The 19,351-nt window shown below is 43.0% G+C and overlaps 1 protein-coding gene across 2 annotated transcripts in view; it reads right to left on the reverse strand.

Moving 5' to 3' along the window:
* FRMD4B (FERM domain containing 4B) overlaps positions 1-19,351 on the reverse strand; it is a 124,833-nt gene that overhangs the window by 8,926 nt on the left and 96,556 nt on the right. For both annotated transcript variants that reach the window (XM_050957311.1, XM_050957312.1), the window contains 7 exons: positions 8,717-8,793; positions 7,695-7,833; positions 7,055-7,196; positions 6,363-6,496; positions 6,160-6,279; positions 4,580-4,808; positions 641-697 (listed from right to left, as the gene is read on the reverse strand). In XM_050957311.1, coding sequence (XP_050813268.1) covers positions 641-697; positions 4,580-4,808; positions 6,160-6,279; positions 6,363-6,496; positions 7,055-7,196; positions 7,695-7,833; positions 8,717-8,793 — 898 coding nt within the window. The remainder of the gene's footprint in view (positions 1-640; positions 698-4,579; positions 4,809-6,159; positions 6,280-6,362; positions 6,497-7,054; positions 7,197-7,694; positions 7,834-8,716; positions 8,794-19,351) is intronic.

A 19,351-nucleotide genomic window follows, 5' to 3' on the forward strand; every position in this document is an offset into this window, starting at 1 on the left:
AATCTAAAGGAATGTCAAGCCAAGTCTTTTCCAGATGGTGACTGGTCTAATACTAATTGCTAGGGGGAAAAAAATCAAGTACACTAAAACAAAAACACCATATCCCTGGCAAGATGCAGATCACCATTTAACATGCAAACAGGTCATTAGTTTCTCTGCATGTTTTAATATTTTAATGATTTAGAACTGCAATGATGACATCTGGGTTGGGCACTTCCTGTCACCTTATGATTGGCTGGCTTAACTGGCCAGATTCCTCCAGCCAGTCATTCGCCATCCAGAAGTGCCCTCCCCTGCCAGTTACTACCGGCTGGAATTGTTTGTTCATGCAGGAGTGATGCGTTTATTTCAGAAGAGCTATCCCATTAAAACAACAATCTACAAAGAAAACTCACTCGCCAGCAGAAAAGCCTCACGCTTTTGACAAATACATGGTTTCAAAGAACAACTTCTGATTAAGCATATTCTTCTCTTGTATAGAATCACTGCTCACTAAAAGGTTCAAACGAACTAAGATTTAAATAGAGGCATCAGAGATATAGATGTAGGTCAGAATAAGATACTGAAAAAATTATATTATTATTTATGAAGGGCATGATATACTTTATACTTCATAAACGAAAAAGCGTAAGCGACATACCATCATCATAAATTGTTGTATCAGATAAAGAGCTACTCTCAGATGGGATTGTATCATCTGTAAATGAAAATAAAGGATTTGAGATACAGGATACTCTACAGAGGTTTCTAAATACTCTATTTTAAAATAAGCTAATGGACATGAACTGCAGTATCATGTGATGCCTATGTAGCCTTTCACAATCTGATCATCTTATTTTGCACTGCACTCCTACCTTATTTGTCTACATTGTAATTTAATAAACTACCAAATATGACAACACTTGGGGTTGACTCTTCAACTCCAGTGGGCTTCAGGCAGCTAACCTGTTGATGCACTTTTGAAAAAAACCACTAGGCATCATATACCTTTGATATTATGGCTTAAGACTACTTTTGAAAATGGACTTGGGGCTTTTGAAAATTTTACCCTTAGACAAATTCTGCTCTCGGTTACACTGATGTAAATTGAGAATAATTCCATTGTTTTCAACAGCATCACTTGAAATTTATACCAGTGTTAACAGAGCTGAATCTGGTCCTGGTCATGGTGATTTTTTTAAACACACATTTTGTATTTATTCATAATGTGCTACTGCATACACCAGAGGAGTCTCATCTTTCCACTTGATGCTACGGGTTGCCAGTCAGTAAGGAATCTGATGCTGATTCTTAAACACAAGGGGAGGATGTCCACAAGAGAAGCAGCTGGTGACAGCCAAGGCAGTTGGTTACTTCCACAGCACAGCTGTTTCTTCAGCCCAGTCATCATAAACATAAGTTGCACAAGCTTGTTCTCATGCCTGCTATGCTGGGGGTTTACAAAAAGCAGACCGTGAAGAGCTTACCAGAGAGGACTACCATACTATCTAGAAAGAACATTTTCATGCCTCCACTTCCTTCCTCTGTAACCATAACAAACTCTGGGCAAACTCCTATGGTTCTTATTCAGGGTTCATTCAACTGACTTCAACTGTGTAAAAACAGTGTCAACAAAGAGGAAAGATACCAAGATCCGACTTCATGAAAGGCAAAACCCCACTGCTGAGATAACAATGAATGGGCAACTCACTACTGTACACAGAATCATTCAACATTACAAATATCTGAATGTGTGTGATTCCGGTCCCTGCCTCCAGCCCCCGAAATCTCCCACAACATGCGACCTGGTGCAGAGCCAGAGAAGAAAACTATTAAAAAAAAGAAAAAGGCAGAGTTCAGTATGGGAGGGTTCTGGCAGGGATGCTGGAACAATTTGTATAGTGGGGGTATGGAGAGCCATTGAACCAAACTGTAAACCTTGTATTTGACGGAAATCACTTCAAGCCAGGGGATGCGGCAGCACCCCTAGTTCCAGCACCTGGGTGCTGGACGAAAGGAGATTCAGCAGGAAAAAGTGGCAAGGGAGATATTGATTCTGGAAACGGGGAACCTGTAAGGTCAGTATGCACGGGTGACACTAGCAAAACACCCAGATCTACACAAGCAAAGAGTAAAACCTCTCCATAAAGACATATTATTTCCATTCTTTTTAACAAGTCACTAGGAAGAGTGCTAGGCAAGTCAGCTGTCTAGCAATGTATCTCAACCCCTCCCCCCACCCCAGTGTTTTTAAACACATGAACCCAGCCAATATATGCTAGGCCATGTGCACCATCTGCTGCACAAATGTCAGACGCTGTGCCATGTGGAAGAGGCACAACCAGAGCCTTCTGCAGCCAGGGTGCGTGTGTGAGTGAATGGCCCATGACAAGTGGCACAGCCTGAAATGACGACTCAAAGTCAAGTACTTGCTTAATCTCCCATCCCCACAGGACTGGACCATGAACAGCGCAGGGCTGATTCGACAGACTGAGGCTGCTATTGAATACATAATTTCCAACAAACCATTCCTCAGATTCACAGCTGGGACTGACTTATTGCCACACTCGTCCCCAAAAGACTAATCTTCAGCTTTCGGAAACCACGCGCACAAAACGTGGGAGTGATTATTTCAGAACGAGCATGGCCAGGGATGGTCCAATGGCTGCTGGCAGATCTACCATAAATGATGGTTCTGCTTTTTCCAAACTCCAAGCAGCCAAGCAGCATTTTTAAACATGTACTACTTCTAAGGTACTGGTTTGGAGTGCAGCTTATTTACCTATGGGCCAAATCTTGCAGTCGTTGCTCAAGCAAAACTCTCAGTGAAATCAGTTGTCCGACGTTGTGAAATGATGGAGCAAGTTTTTCTGAGTGAGAATCAAAGGATTGCCAGAAGCTGAGAATGGGTGACAGGGGATGGATCACTTGATGATTACCTGCTCTGTTCATTCCCTCTGAAGCACCAGGCATTGGCCACTATCAGAAGACAGGATACTGGGCAAGATAGAACTTTGGTCTGACCCAGTGTAGCCGTTCTTATGGATTTGTATCTAAACTCTAAATTCCCCATTTTACACAATTGTGCCAACATGCCCCATGTAGTAAGCAGCTGGAGTTATACACAGATGGTGTACCATGATGTTCACGCTACTTACTAGCCCCTCGGGGATTTCCTGCCTCGTTAGCCCAGCATGTTACTTGTTCTAGAAGTATAAGTACTTCCAAAACTACTGCCTACATTGGTAAGCACAAGGCTAGAAAAGGAATTACTACCTTCATTAAGTCCACTAGAAACTGGCTGTTAGTCCCGCAAACATCCTCCAGCCAATCAGCAATGATAAACAGCCTTGCTTTACCACTTGCTGAAAAAAATTCCAAGCGAATTCTGAAACCAAAGGGGACACAACAGCAGTGGCCTTGGCAGAAAATCTAGGCCATGTGTAGACTCCCTTATGTTGCAATATTTAAAGAGGAGAATATAGGCTGTTAAGGGTCCTTATTCCAGAAACGAAGCGGGACATTGGCCACTATACTGACATCCCTTATAGGGATCAGTGGAATACAATATAAATATACTACAGAAAAAGTACATCCTCCTTCTCTACCTTGGTGCTTCCAGGAGAAAAATACATCTCATGGAACAGCTTTTGCTCTGGCCTCAGCAGAATGTGTAAAAAGAAACTGATCAAACATTAACAGTCATATATATACAGATGTTCCCAGGTCAAGGAGCAGGAAGATGTGTCAGAAAACAATTTATCAGCATAGAAAACTTAAAGACGACACAATATACATAAGCTTTTGCTATTCCAAAAAACTTCCCTCAATTAGCCTAATGTACTAATTACTGACCTCTCACACAAAGGGGCTGGAATCACATCACGCCTTACTTTCAGAATAGAGAAGGCAGTGACACGTTTCCCTTACAGTCGTTATTTGCAAAGTGATTGCTGCTTTACACGCAGACTCATCACACTGCTACATTGAAGAAGTTAAACGCCTGGCTTATGGAGCTTATATTCAACAATACACGTTGAGAACACCCCAGCTTTGTTGTTGTCTTATGAGGAGTCAATACTTTTTAATCAAGACATATATTCTTTGCTCCTTGCTTATTCTTCTGACTTTTCCCAGCATTTGCTACCATCCTGCAGAAATATTCATCCACTTTCCTTCCTATTGTCACAATAAAATAAAAACAAGGTGATGAGAATTATAAGGAGGCACTGGAACAGCTGAGGGATCCTTGAAGCTTATTTCAGAAATAAAAGAGCATCTAATATGCTACAGAATAAGGTACCACACCAGTTTCAGCTGAGAAGATGCCGCCAGCCCTTCTGCATACTGCAATTCTTTAGTTGCTGATGTTAGAACATGTCTGCACTTGTGCCTAGCCTCTCCTATGATCTGTTCTACCCACAGCTTATGTACAGCACAGGAACAATCTTTCATGTATACCATGCATTAATTACATCTGCCTTTTCCATGCAAGGGCCATGGGAAAAAAAAATATCAAATATATAAACAAAACTTGCCACTGAACCGAAGAACATTCTCTATCACCCTCATCAGAAACGTGGGGATTCTTGGTGTTTACCTGGCAAAATAAGGGTTGATTTCTGTGTTGGTTTTTTGCCACATTTGATCCTGTATTCATTTATGGAATTTTCGATCTCTTGAAGCTTTTTCATGGCAGCAATGTAATCTTGTTTTCTTTTCTTCTTCACATTTTTGCACATGTCTGGCTCACTGGCAAGTTTCTTCGCCGCTTCCACCATCTTTTGCTGTATGAGGAAATTACGCTCCAAGCTTTGCAAAGCGGGGTCCTGCAGGTTCATGACAACATTAGCTCTTTGTTATTACATGATACTGCAGGTCAAAGTACAAGTAAATAAAATTCAGCGTACAAAATGAAACCTTAAGTGAAAACACAGAAATATCTTCACAAAGAGTATATGGTTATAGTCTAGTACTTAAGAGACTCCTAGGTTCTATGCCTTAACTCCACTGAACTCACCGTGTGTCCTTGGGACAGTTACGCAGGCCAAAATTTTCAAACCTAAGAGCCTAAAGTTAGACATCTAACTCCATGTCAAGACACGTAAACAAGTGAACTGATGTTCAGTGATGTTCACCAATAGCTGCTTCGACTGAAGTCGAAGTTTGCAAATATCAGCTTGGAATCTCTCTCTGCTTCGCTTTATGACATTGATATAATCACAGCTACCTCACAGGGCATCAGAAACTTAGCTAATTACTGTTTGGGGGACAGAAGTGCTATGCAGTGCATTACTGCACGTTGTCAGAAGGATTTAGCACAAAGTACGTTTGTTGCAGCTTTGGGTTACGCCAGCATTGTCATCCAGAGCACAGAGTTCCTGGGACACATGGGTACAAAGTGCCCAGAATCCCACATTCCACTAGGAGAATGAAGTCAGCCAGCACAGCCCTGAAAAGAGTGGATGGAGATGGTGTGCCCTGAGCCTGCAAGAAGTCTTGTTAGTGTTCAGCGCATCCCTCAAAGCAGCCTCTGCCTGTGTAGCTCCTTGAACAGTATAAAGCTCTGCTTGGGTGGAATCTGTGCCCTGCTACACAGGCGAATCCCCACCCACCGGCACCGGGACCCCTGCTGCCAGCAAAGGGTGCAATTTACAGCCCCATGCAGCGGCAGAAGTGCATCAAACCCAATGTGTGTATTGCGATTCAAAGTCTTAACCACAGTCTAATTCAGAACTTGAGAGCACAGAATTATAGTGCTGGGTGATGTCTAGGCACTGAGGGACGGACCCTGCTCTCACTGAAGTCTCTGGTAAAATCTCCACTGATGCCAATGGTGCACGCTCGAGCCCTAGGGGAGCTTGCTGTCTTTCGCCAGACTCCCTTTGAAATCAGTGAGAGCTTGGCTTCAGTAAGGGCAGCAGGATGGGACCCTAGCTGTGGACCTGGATAGTTTTACCCTTGATTTTAGAGCAGACACATGCGCACGCCAACCCCTGCCCAGGTCCCAAAGAGGGGTAACTTACAGCAGCCGATCCTTAATGTTTGCTACCTGAACTGATACATCAGGGACATAAACCCACCAATCACTACCAGCAAGAGCCTGAGTATTAGATGCTGTTTGAGTCCAGGCTTTGGCTGCCCTGTGGGTAGTAAGCTGCCTGAATTTGCTGTACCTACCTCCTCGCTGGGAAGCAGGTTATCGTCCAATTTGAATGCTGTGCCTACACGCCTTCTGACCTGAGGAGGTTTCTCTCCCACGCTCAGAGGATACTCCTTTGGCATTTTGCCAGTCAGCTCCTGCGGAATGGAAAGGACGCTGGGTTATTAACCTGAGGGGGAGGTGTGCCAGCACGTCTCTGGAATTTAACAACAGTCCTCACCGCCTCCCGCAAGCAGATTTTCTTCAGCTCCTCGACTTTCTGCAGCAGCTTTTCTTGCAGCAGTTTTTCTTTCTTCTTTAGTTCCATAATTTTCTCCTTCTTTTGCTCTTCGCTGACCTCAGAATCTTGAGACCCTGAAGCAACGAGTTACCTTTAATGCAGACTCTGGGGGTAGACCCATTTCCTTCCTTGGCCCAATACAAAGGGCCCATTTCCCAAAGCTGCATAAGGAAGGTAAAGCACCAAATCCCATTGAAGTTCAGTGGGAGCCAGAGATCCAATTTCCAATAACTCTAGCTGCTGTCCATCCCCCCACCCACCCTCTCTCTCTCTCTCTCACACACACCCACACCAGAGTACACGTGCATAGAAGACGCAAGGTCCATACTTTTAGATGCACCTGGATTGTAGCGAATGCTATGGGTCTGCAGGTTCAGTAAACAGGTACCAAAATTACATATGGGATAAAAATATATGATACAGACACTATCCCGAATGCTCTTTTGTCTCTTCGCTCATTTACAAAAAAATTGGTATGCTATGCTTATAAAATCAAATCTTTATAATCTGATCTACGTTAACCTCTACTTCACCACAGCTATGAATGAATGGCATCATTTTCTCCTTTACTGCACATAGGCCTCACAATTTTTTTGACAGAACCTGCCATTGGCTTGAAGTGAAAATGTTACCTGAAGAGATTAAGCTGCCGTTGCTGGCCATAATAAGCTGATTCTTTGCCTCCAAAGTCACGAGTTTGGAAACCTTTGGTGTACCCATCTCAGTCAGGTCCATTGCAATATCATCCAAACTTCTGGCTGAAGGGATTTTTGCCTGAAAGAGGTAAAACACAATCCTGCATCATCAAGTTACTTCCAACTAGCTTCAGAACAAAGGGTCATAGCGATGACATTTCACACTTCTCTTCATAATAAATTAAGAGCGCATGCAACACTACCGTGTGGGATTTTACCCTTTGCTTTCCATTCCTTGGCATTTTCCCCACAGTCTGGTTATCTCCATAAGGAAAACTCCTTTATTATTTGTATCCTGTTCAAAGTGAATGTGGGAAAGAGGCCAGACACAGGGTAGATTAAACACTGAGCTGTGATAATTCCCCCATTTTGTGATTTCATTTCCACAGCTCTTAACTGGAGGCAGAATAATGTAGCTAGAGCATTGTTATTTGATCTAACAGATCGCATAACAGCTACAAAGCCAATTCATTGGCTTTCTTCCAGGACTAGTTTCTCTCTAGAACAATGCACACTGAAGTAGGTACAAGTACGGGAGTTGAAATTTTTGCTTATGGTAACATGTCTGGTAACTTACTTTGCTTTGTTTTCTGTCCAAGTAAAACTGGTGCTGACTGATTGCCATTACCCAGATGGATTTGATCAGGGAAGTGTTTGCATACCAGGTTTGCACTACAAGTCCGCTCTGTCCAAAGGTCCTTCTGGACACTGAAATTCTATAAGGGTAAAAGAAATGCAGTCTGAGGCTGGTACCTGTTAGGTTTAAAATAAGAGCTGCCTTTTTCTGAACCAGGCAAGACCCAATACGCAGCCTGTGAGCTACGTCCTTTACTGAAGGAAAATCGTTCCTCACCATGTCTGCTGCTGCTATGCTTTCCCCGTGAATCACAGCCATAAAACCTTTCCTTTTTACAACACAGTGAGCTCAAAGGGAGGGGGCTGCTGCTCCTGCAGCTGAGATCAGAAGCAAAGGGATGAACATGTTATAAATCTGCAATAGAGAATGGAATGCAGAGGGATCCTGAAGGGAGAGAGATGGTGCAGGATGTGCCAGGGGGAATGGAGGGGTATCCCAAAGCTCTCAGCACTTCAGCTATGGAAGGGAGATGAAGGGGGCCGGAAGCAGATTGCTGGGTGCATTGATGGAGAAAGGGGTGTGGCAGGGGCGGGGGGAGAGGGCAGAAGGAAGATGGAAACAGAAAGAAAGGGGATTTCTTCAGGGCAAATTCTGGTCCTTTATGGAAGTGACTGTGAAACAAGTGCATGGAAGGGCAGCGTTACTGTGAACTCATGTTCTGACTGGGCACTCCCTCCAGCCCCCATGAACAGGCTGTAGGCCAAAGAGGCGGAAGTCACTGTTGGGCCAGAGATGTACATGAACTTATGGGAGTCATGCTCCCTGTCCTGTTGTCCCCGCAGTCTCCGTGACTCCAGCCAGCCTCAAAGCAAAGAGGAAGATCAAAATTTTATGTCACAATGAAATCCTGGTCCATTGCAGCTCAATGAATGAAATGCAACTCAATGAACTCGGTCGACACCAGGATTAACTGTCCAATATCTAAAGGTTTTTGGTCACAATCACCACCATTCTGGTCTCACCTGCGCGGATCGTGAACTTCCACAGCAAATTTCTTTTCACGGAAATACAGATTTTCCAGCTGTTTCCATTGAAAAAACTATGAGTATTAGGAGAGAGAAAGAAACAAAACACAGTCACCCCAAGAATCACTGCTCTCCTTCCTCCGTCATATTATTCATTCCAACCAAACCCAGGGGAGCTCATGCTACATCTAAAGATTAACTGTGCCAAAAGTCACTGGTTATGAGATAAAAAGGACCCATAAAGTGAACTTATAATGTTTGTTATAAACAGTGTATTGTAAATTGCAGATCTGAATTGTGCAAGCAGCTGCATTTGCTAATAACACATTTCATCTTGCGGCTAAATATTTGCGTCTAATCAAACTTTCTGTCTCAGGAGGAGGGCTAAAGTACTTTTTACTCTGATTAAATGAAGAAGCTAATACAAATCGTTGCACACCAGAAGTGAGGTAAAATAATGTGTTCTTCTCCTTCTGGCCTTTGCTCCTCCAATCAGTCGTGGAGTGCACAGGGGAATAACACAGCAACGGCAGCTTTGGAAAAGACATGTTCTAGTCCTGGCATACGCTCAATGAAACCACACTGGGTTTGGGGTTTCGAGAGATTTTTGGGTGAGGTGGGGGAGAGACAGAACAGCACCCTGGAAGAGAGTCTGGGAGGAGCAACTTCAAATATCTCGCTCCTCTAAGCATTTCCTGAGCCTGCAGTTCCTTGGGGCAGAGAAAGATTTTTGTTCTGAGTCTATACAGTACCTAGCACAATGGGTCTGGTCCCTGGGGGCTCCTACGCGCTCCGGGAAGAAATGTGTTACACAATAAAGAAATGTGTAACCGCCAGCTGGGGACCAGAGAACTGTTCTCTAGGACACCGGTTCCCAAGTCATGGGTTGCAACCCACCAGTCGGTCACAGGAAAGTTCTGGGCCTGGGGTGCGGAACAGGGGTTTGGAGAATGAGGCCTCCCCCAACGTTCACCAGCCAGTGGCAGCTCCTGTCCTGCAGGGACGGGCCCTGCTGCCCACTCCCCAGCATTGCAACCTGGTACATGGGGTTGCAGCACCACTCCGGTTTCTCCCAGCCATCCCTCCATCAGGGCTGCCGGGCCAAACCTCAGAAGCGCTGCTACGCTACAAGCCAGGTCACAATACCTAGAGTGGGGAGCCAGGCCAGGCCAAGGGACAGGAGCAACTGTTGGGGGGTGGGCCTCCCCTCCATCCCAGGCTGGGATCAGAGTTGTGGTGCTGGTGCAGAGGGTGCTGCTGCGGGTGGTCAGTGCCCCCTCGACGGGGCGAGGATGGAGGAGGAGAAGAAGAAAGATGCTGGCCTATGATTTTGTCCCCCCCCCCCCAAATCTGGGCCCTGAGTGGGACACAAAAAGGACAAAATGAAGTTGCCTTAGTAATAAGTTTGGGTATCACTAGTCTAGGACAGCATAACCAGGGAGGCATTTTGCACCAATGCCCTGAGATCTGCAGCCAGGGGGCTGGAATTCCCTATGGATCTTCTTACCCTCCGCCTTCTGCATTGAAAGCAACCTCAGTCATTACCTGAGGGGATAATATAGCAGGTTTTACATCCATTCAGCATGGCACATTCTTAACATAGCTTTCACCCTGTGGTGGAATTTTGCTGCAGAAGGGGGATGATTTTTTCATTTTCAGCAGTGACACCTGTGCAAAGCCAATCAATGCCAATGGGGTTACACAGGTGTCACTAAGTGCAGAATCTGACAATGGAGTTGGACAGGTGTAGCCAAAGGTTTAATTTAGCCTGCAGACCCTCTCTTATTGAGATGAAAAGACTGTCAGAGCCAAAGCTGAGTGCAGGGTGCAGCTGCGGGGGGCAAGAGGAAGAGGAAGAAATCTTTTCATTTGCAAACTGAGCAACTTTGCTGTGAAAATCACTGAGAAACACCTCTTTCCAGAATATCAGTTTTCCAAAGTCACTATTTCAGGCAGAACTGGGCTTTAAATTTCTTAGCTGATTAATCAAACATTTCATTCACCATCACATATAATATTAATGTTCATCTCTAGGTAATAGTTCAAATGTCACATCACTGTAAGACTCCATCTGTTAAAACACACACAACAAGAAGCAACGTCAAGGTTCATAAAGCTAAATATTACGTCCTGCTTCATTTTTAAATGCACGTATCCATGGTCATAAATAAAACATAATCCAGTTCACATGTTTGTGGAAAACTATGGGACGATTCTTTCAGCTACCTTTCACTCTACGGAATCCTGTTTTGCCACAACTTTTCTTTGCCAGAATGGTATTTTATTGTTAATAAACTCTGCTCAATTAAAAAGTGCTGTAATGAGAAATGATCCTTGATTAAAAGACTTATTCACATTTGCAGATTACTGTTATGTTTTTAACAGTGCTGCTTAAAGGGAAATCAACTTGTTGTATTAAATTAACACAAAAAGCTCCCAGCCATAAAATAGCAGCTGGATTTTCTAAAATGGATTTTCGAAATGAATTCATTCTACCGAGAATATAAGTAATGCAGTATCCCAGAACTCAGTACATAGAGAGAGCTTGAACTCTGCAGCACCACAGCACTATTACATACGGTATCCCAGACACTACATATAGAGGAGCAGACAAATGCCCCTACTCCTCTCTGAAGAATGTCCATGCACTGTCATATACTTCACCAACATTTTTACTAAGCATAGCCAGGATACAGAACTACTCAAAATGATACACTTGAATCTCCACACTTACCTAGTTACAAAAAAAAATGTGCAATCTTGCTTCTTGTTTGTTTGGTTTATAATCCAATTGTTCAAAAGTGAAGTTTAAAAAAGAAAATATACCATTCCCCCCCAGCCCGTTTCCCCCAGCAAGCAGCTTTCCGCTTCCCTCTGCTGCTGAGTTTCAGCCTCCTAGGTGTAACTCTGGTTTCACAAGCTTAACTCCCACTGCTGACACATTGCTGACATCACCAGCTATATCAGCAGCAACGCCTCCCCAATCCCACCCTCTCCCCACAGATAGCTAAACACAGAACATAGGAGGAAGTTTCATAGAGGAGAGACATGCTTTAAGACAGCGGAACGCTGCAGAATTCATAGGGGATTTCCATTGAAGTGGCTTCAAATTCAGGATCACTGGTGGCAGCTTTTAATGCACAATCCTACCACGGCCCTTATTCACCTCTGAAATGTAACAGGTTCTACAGGAAGAGTTGTGCTACATTCCAACTGCGCTTCCTGTCAGCTCAAGTCCCATGCCCCGTAAAAACCGATGGGCATGCTTGAAATAAGAGCTCTTTGATGCACAGCCTCCCTCTCTGTCTTATCACTGACTAATGATGAATCCTGTCCCCTTTATCACTTCCCCTGGATTTTATTTTATTTTTTTTGGCAAGGACACTGAATGCTCCCTGCATCCCTGAAGGTTGTGGGAAGCCAAAGTGACTGACACAATCAAGAGACAACCTGTTCTACAAGAAAACTGTGTGAACAAGATGAGGTTTGGCATGTGACTAAGGTGCAATCCCCTCACCTCTGTGACTCTAAGCTCCAGAGAAAAGATTCTGGCCCCCACAAACAGACATAATAAAACTTCATTGTAAATACGGTCTGGGATGGTACGTGAATGGACTGCCAAACCCTGTGGTACTTAGTGCAGTTAAGCACATCTGTACTAGTTAGGGCCCCAAGGTCAGACCAGTCCCTGCTGCGCTCTGGAGACGAAAATCTGAGATCCCCCCTCATGGAAACTCCACAGCCTTCTGGTGAGGGGTGAGTTTTGTCTCCTTTCCTCCCCACTATGAAAAAGGCTGTGGGAGCCGCCTCAAAGCTAAAGAACCCCCAAGGAATCCATAAAAGGGAAGAACATGTACACAAGGCCCTGTACCCCATAATTCCTACAGCCCGACTTCCCCACCCCAGTTCCTGTCAGCATGGCTCAACTGCAGTCACACTACTAGATCCCAGTCCCCCAGTCACAACTGCCTCTGGGAGGCCCAGCTGAACAGGTAACAGAGGTGAGGGCTGCATGATTTTTTCCAAGGATTCTCTGTAGTGTTGGTGAGGGGCATGAGGGATCTGGACCGATGGAGCGGCCTCTGTGAGTGGGATGGAGCTTCAGAAATGGCCAATCTTCCTGTTTTATGCAGCGGGGGAAGGGAGGAGGTCCCATATGCAGATCTCACAAGTAGGATTTTCAGCCTAGAGATCTGTCATATTCTTCTATATTCATGTATGTTGATCCATCTTTTGCCAAATCTCTACTATCTTGCTCACAAACGTAAGTAAGTTACACAGCAGGGAAAATTACTCGGACAAGGAATTTTTGCCCCTATCATTCTGTAGAATTTGGTCTCCAATTGATATTTATTATTAAAAGACAATCCGCTAAGTAAAATGATGTCATTTACTATTTTTGTAGACTCTCTTCTGTCTTCCCATAACTGAGAAATAGCATTTATAAATGGATTGCAGGGCTAGTGAGAAGTTCTGGTGAGACAGCCGTGGGGCATGGAGTTTGTTATTTAGCTCATTTCAGAGATGGCATGGGCAGTTTACATTGTTAGCTGGTCATGAGGGCTTGACCTTCTCCCCTGCCCCCATATCTCCAAGTGTATTTGCTCATTTTAAACGGTCTCAACACTGAGCGCTAAGATCAGCCAGCAAGCGGGAATTAAAAGTTACAGCATTTCTTCTATTTAGTGCAGAAAGAGAGTTGCAGTTTAGACATTAAGTCTGTGAGCCAGGAGCTCATGAGTTCTAGTCCTCCTAATTCTGCTACTGACTCCCTATCTGTCTGGGTCTCTGCTGACCACTCTGTAAATACTTAATGTACCTATTGCCCAAAGGTGTTTAAGGGTTAATTAGTTAATAAAGTACTTTGAAGTTGAAAATGTTCAGTATTATTATTGGCATTATTGTACAGCCATCGCTGTGTGTAGGGGTTGTCCGTTGAGTGCTTTCAGAAGTACTAAATTCAGTGTTAAGTCCCAGTGTTATGGTAACATTACAGTGAAAGTTCACACCACACAGAATTTGGCTATACTAGAGCATTGCCACATGTACTGTAAAAACGTGTTAATAATACGCACTCCATATCAGCGATCTGAGATACAGCACCAAAGTCATTTCGCTGCTTTTTGCGCATCACTCTTAACACTCATATGTTGTAATAGCAATATGCATTATGCATTTTTTTATTATGCGCCTGTATGACCAAACAGGTAGCAAATGTTGTTGAAAACAGTAGTTCATGATATGTAGTTACAGCATATCGTATTTTCAAACAACAACTAAGAAATATTAACCTGTTCGTTAATAACTCGTATGACTAAACAATATACGAGCTACCTAAAGATTTTTCTCTCCAAAACCATCACGTCTCTGAATTTTCTGTAGGCATATTTAACACACACACAGTTTTCCAATGGCTTTTAATCTGAAATGGTTTAAATAAAGCTAACTATGCTGCCATACTGTCCTTTTAGAAAGCCACGTGACTGTCCAGGTAATCACAGAATAAGGGTGGGCAAATAATATTTATATAGAAGAACTCAAATATAAATAAGCAAATAAAATCTAATTATCTTCAATTACTGATGAATAAAATAAGGTGTTTCATCAGTTTTTTTTAAAGCAGTAGAGACAGGCCATAAGGGATGGCCAGGAAAAGAAAGGCCACTGAGGACTGGAGAAAAATCAAAGGGAGTGAAACAGACTTGTACAAATGGCTTACAAATAAGTTTTTCCAGATCAGGGGCCAAATCCAGAGGTCTATACTCCAATAAACTCCCACTTCATAAATCCTTTCCCCACTATACCTGACCTAACTCTGTACAAACCTGTTTTTGAATCCTACCTAATTTTCACCTCTCCTAAAATATACATACAGCAAAATGGAAAGAGTAGCAAACCAATGAGGGAACTTCAAACTGGCTTTTGAAGGCAGGAAGACCAATTAGAAATAATTAAAATGTTTTCGCAAACATTTTGCAATCTGTATAAATTGCCTTGCTCCTGGTACATGCACCTGAGATAATAAGTGTTTATAAAAACTCTTCTCCATCCACTTAGATCATTCAAGACCCCCATTAAGCTCAAGAGGAGACATATGTGTGGTTCTAAGTGCAGAATTTGGCCCTCTAATGGTTTGTTAAAGAGCTGAAAAGATCTTCAGACATGCAAAGCTAGTTAGCAATGTTCATAATTGTTCATAAGCACTAAACAGGACTTCACTTAACAGCAAACACCCGAAGGATTTCTTTGGGTCTGTTTTTAACATACCTGCACTTCTATATCATTCTAAACCTGGTTACATTCATCAGTCCATGTTATGAAGATACAGAGTATTCCCTTTAATAAATCCTCTTCTAAGGAATGTCTGTGCACACCATGTGCTCTTCTGCATCTGTCAGCTGTCCCCCAGCCTTCAGTTTAATAACTCCTCTAAAACCTTTTTAATTTTACATGCCAACCATAGGCGCCGAGTTCTGCTTGTGCTGGTAGGTTCTCGATCCCTCTCTTGCCCCATTCCCATCCCAAACCCTGCCCCAAAGTCCCTGCCCCCTCCCTGCCCCTATTCTGACTGCTTCCCCAAATCCCCTCCCCAGCCCCACCTCTACCCCGCCTCCTCCCCTGAGCATGCCACGTGCCTCCACCTTGCGCCCAGAGCTTGCTACTTCACCAAACAGCTGTTTGATGGTGGCAAGCGCTGGGAGGTCGGTGGAGGAGCGGGGACGCTCAGGGGAGGAGGAGGTGACGTGGGGGCAGGGCGGGGAGCTTGGCTGCCGGTGGGTGCTCCAGCCCCAGAACACCCCAGTGCCTATGATACCAACAGTCTGGTTCCATTTTGGTTCAGGTGGAGCCTATCCTTCCTCCTTTCCCAAAAGGCTCCCCAGTTCCTAATAAACCTAAACCCCTCCTCCCTACACCATCCTCTTGGCCATGCATTGAGACCTTGCAGTTCTGCCTGTCTAACTGTCCCTGCCCATGGAACTGGAAGCATTTCAGAGAATGCTAACATGGAGGTCCTGGACTTTAATCTCTTACCTAGTAGCCTAAATTTGGCCTCTAGGACCTCTCTCCTACTGTTCGTTCCCTATATTACTGGTACCTACATGTACTACAACCACTGGCTCCTCTTCAGCATTGCATCGACATCTATCTAGATGTCTCAGTTGATCCGCAACCTTCGCACCCTGCAGGCAATTCACCCTGTGTTTCTCCCACTCATCACAAACCCAACTCCCTATATTTCTAATAATCAAACATATCCTAGGTATACAAGAAAAACATCAAGGAATCATTAAAACTGGAAGTACAGTCAGGCAGCAGCAGAGACCAAAACAAAAAACAACTCCCCCCCCCGCACCTGCCAACAAATACAACAACAAAAAAAGCAAATTTAGTATTAAAAATTTAAAAAATAAAGGGAAAGCAGAATAAGCATTTTTCTTCTACATAATAAAGTTTCAAAACTGTATTAAGTCAACGATCAGTTGTAAACTTTTGAAAAACAACCATAATGTTTTGTTCAGAGTTACAAACATTTCAGAGTTATGGTGTTCATAACTCTAAGGTTCTACTATATAGGTAATGCAATAAGCCATAAACTCATAAAAGTTAGGGTTAGTTCAAGAGAAATGTGCTTAATCTAAATCAGCGATGTAGCCTCAAGAGGTGGGAAACGAAGAGAGAGGGAAGGAGAAAGAATCAGCCTTGCTGTACCCTGGTGGAAAACACAACTGCAGTCGATTTATGCCAGCTTATGACTAAGCAGAGTCTGGCTCATTGTGCAAGCACTTGTGTGGGTTCCAATCATTTGTCCACTGAAACTTCTAAAGAAAGCCTTTCCTATAATGAAGATGCTGGGTAGAGGCTCTATGAGAGAGGTGGTCATTTCTGATCCGGAAAAACTCTGATTATAGACCACACTGTTGTACCAATTTAAAGGAAGTGATGCCTTTGCAAGGGAAGCGGTCATTTGTGGCAATATCTGATAGTCACTTAAATGCAAAGCAGACTGTGATGAAGCAACTAAAATTAGGGATGTTGGAGAACATGCATACGTCAGCCAACGATTCACGCAACCAGACTGTGCTATATAGCTCTGGGGGAAATGAAATCATTGTATAAAATTGTTAACTTTATTTTTTCTCTGTAAGAAACTTCATCAGAAGAATGGATGCAATTGCATGGTAACACAAATGGATTAACATCATCCTCATCAAGCATTACATTTCCTAGGCAGAAATATTTGCTTGAAAGAAATCTTTAAAAATCATATAACTGATTTATTACTATGAAAAGTTAGAAGAAACTCTCCTCTAGATCTTCTGCTATTATTTCTGAAACAGATCCAGACTTCAAGAAGTGCCAGTGATACTTGGATTAAAACTGAGATAGCATGATGGTGAATCACACCCTAGATTTGTGCTTTTATTGGACTACTTTTTTATTTATCATTAATGGTTTATTTCTATCGTGGTAGCGCTTTGAAGCCCCAGACCTGAACCAGGACTTCAGTGTGCTAGGCACTGTACAAACAAAGCCATTCCCTGTGTGACAGGGCATGCCTATCACATGACTGCCGCTTTCCACAAACAGAGGCCACTCTGAGACCTTCTTGCTTGTCTCAGTACTTCCACCAGGGCATATTGGGACATCCACCTTGGCACTGTCTTCCAGCTTTCTGGTCCCTTCTCAAAAGTGAGGTGGGAACTGAGGGGCGTCTACTCAGAGAAATCACCTTGTCAGCCTCTCCTAGCCTTTCACTCACCTTTTCTCTCTCTCTCTCTCTCTCTCTCTCTCAACCCCACCCCATTCCTTTTTTAAGCATTTCCTTCTTGTTTTTCCTTTCCTCTTTTTAAACCTCTTGCCTATTTATTGGCTAATTAACCTCCTTACCTCAGTCTGGCCTGGTAATCAGGCACACCTCAGGCCAATTAGGCCTCCTCACAGGAACCAGGGTTCATCTCTCAGCACTCTATCACACAGCTTACAAATCCAAGTATAAGATGAGAGATAGGTGGATGCAAACAGATGGGGGAGTATAAGGACGGATCGAGACATATTAATTGCAGAAAAACCCTGAAATAATAGAGTGGTCAATCAGGCCCGAAGTGCTGAAGAAAAGCAAATGTACTTCAACATTTTCTATACAAGGCTGATGGCAATATTCCAGGCATGCTGGACTTTGTGGTGAGAGCTCATTTTGGGGGAGAAATATTTACCAGAAGTTTCTAGGAGGCAATTTACTTAATAGACCTATCAGTCTTTTCTTTCTATAGCTTTCTCCAAGAAAATGGCTGGTGATTCCCCAGATCATCTTAACGGAGTGAAAATCTGAAGACTCAAAATATAAAACTTCTAGCTTTGAAAGCTCTGTGATTAGTTCGGCCAAGCACAGCTATTGAATAAAAGATGCACAATATAATTCTAGGGCTGAGCTGAGGACATTTATTGGACTTGACCAGAACAAGGCATTTACCCAGAACCATATTATCCGCACAATTATGGAGGCTGGAATCCTTAGGCTCTTTGGTTTTTAATACACTGTAAGTGATCATTTGCATAGGTGCATGGAATGTGCACGGAATGTGCCGATTACATCCTTTTTGTTTTAAGCATCTCATCTGCTGGTACATGTTTTCTCCTTTCAAAAGAAAATCAGAAAACATATTTAAAGTAGTTTGTGCGTGCACATGAGAATTAATATCCTTCTCCAGCCTTATTCACCAGATGGGATCCTATAATTGGACATTGGGTTTTGTAACTAATTTTGTGCTAGTAACTCAGGGAGAGTGAGTTTCTGTATATTAAACCTTTAGTCAGAAGGAGAGATTTACAGAACTTTTTCTACCAATAAAGTATTTTTTCGAATGTCTCAAAAAATCAAACCATGGTCTCACTTGTTTTACCCTCCCAGTAAAATCCACAGAAATTTTGCAGTAACGAAGCAAACCAACATAAAACAAGTGTCTTTAGAGGGCTGAAGCTCAAACAACAGTCTGCATCTGGAAGTCACTGCTTTTCATAGAACAGTCTTATTACAAGCTCTGTGCTTACTTTCAATCAGTATCTGGATTCTAAATCAAAGGCTTCCCCTGGGTGAGAAACACACAAAGCAAATGGGCTCTTTGCATAATTAGAATAGCCTGCTGAGAATTCAGTGCCAATACTATTGTATTCTGAACAGCTGAGCAATGCAGGACAGAAAATGGATATTAAGAAATAGTTCTATAAGAGAAAATGTGCAGCATCAAGATTTAGATACCTTTTTCTTCATTTTGTAAATACCTATGATAAGCATTATCCATTTTCAAAGCTAGTATGCTTTAACCATGCTATTGTGTGGTGAAGGAAATTGATATTGAAATATCTGTAGCTTTAATACAACTCCATAATAAGATCCATTTTTTCTATTTAGGCATTAGGACTACATTAAGTACTGTAACTTGAATACAGGAATAGGACAGAGCAGGAGAAAACTTAGCTGAACTTACTTACTTTTTGACTAATGTTGCTATTATCTTTTCAAATTTCCGTTCTCATTAGCTCACCACACAGTGGTTTATTACAGCATATAATGGAATCTAGTTTCATTTTTAGACACAAAGGCAGCGCAAACTACTTTACATATTAATAAGC

Source organism: Gopherus flavomarginatus, chromosome 6 (genome assembly GCF_025201925.1).
Source record: "Gopherus flavomarginatus isolate rGopFla2 chromosome 6, rGopFla2.mat.asm, whole genome shotgun sequence".
NCBI classification, from domain to species: Eukaryota; Metazoa; Chordata; order Testudines; family Testudinidae; genus Gopherus; species Gopherus flavomarginatus.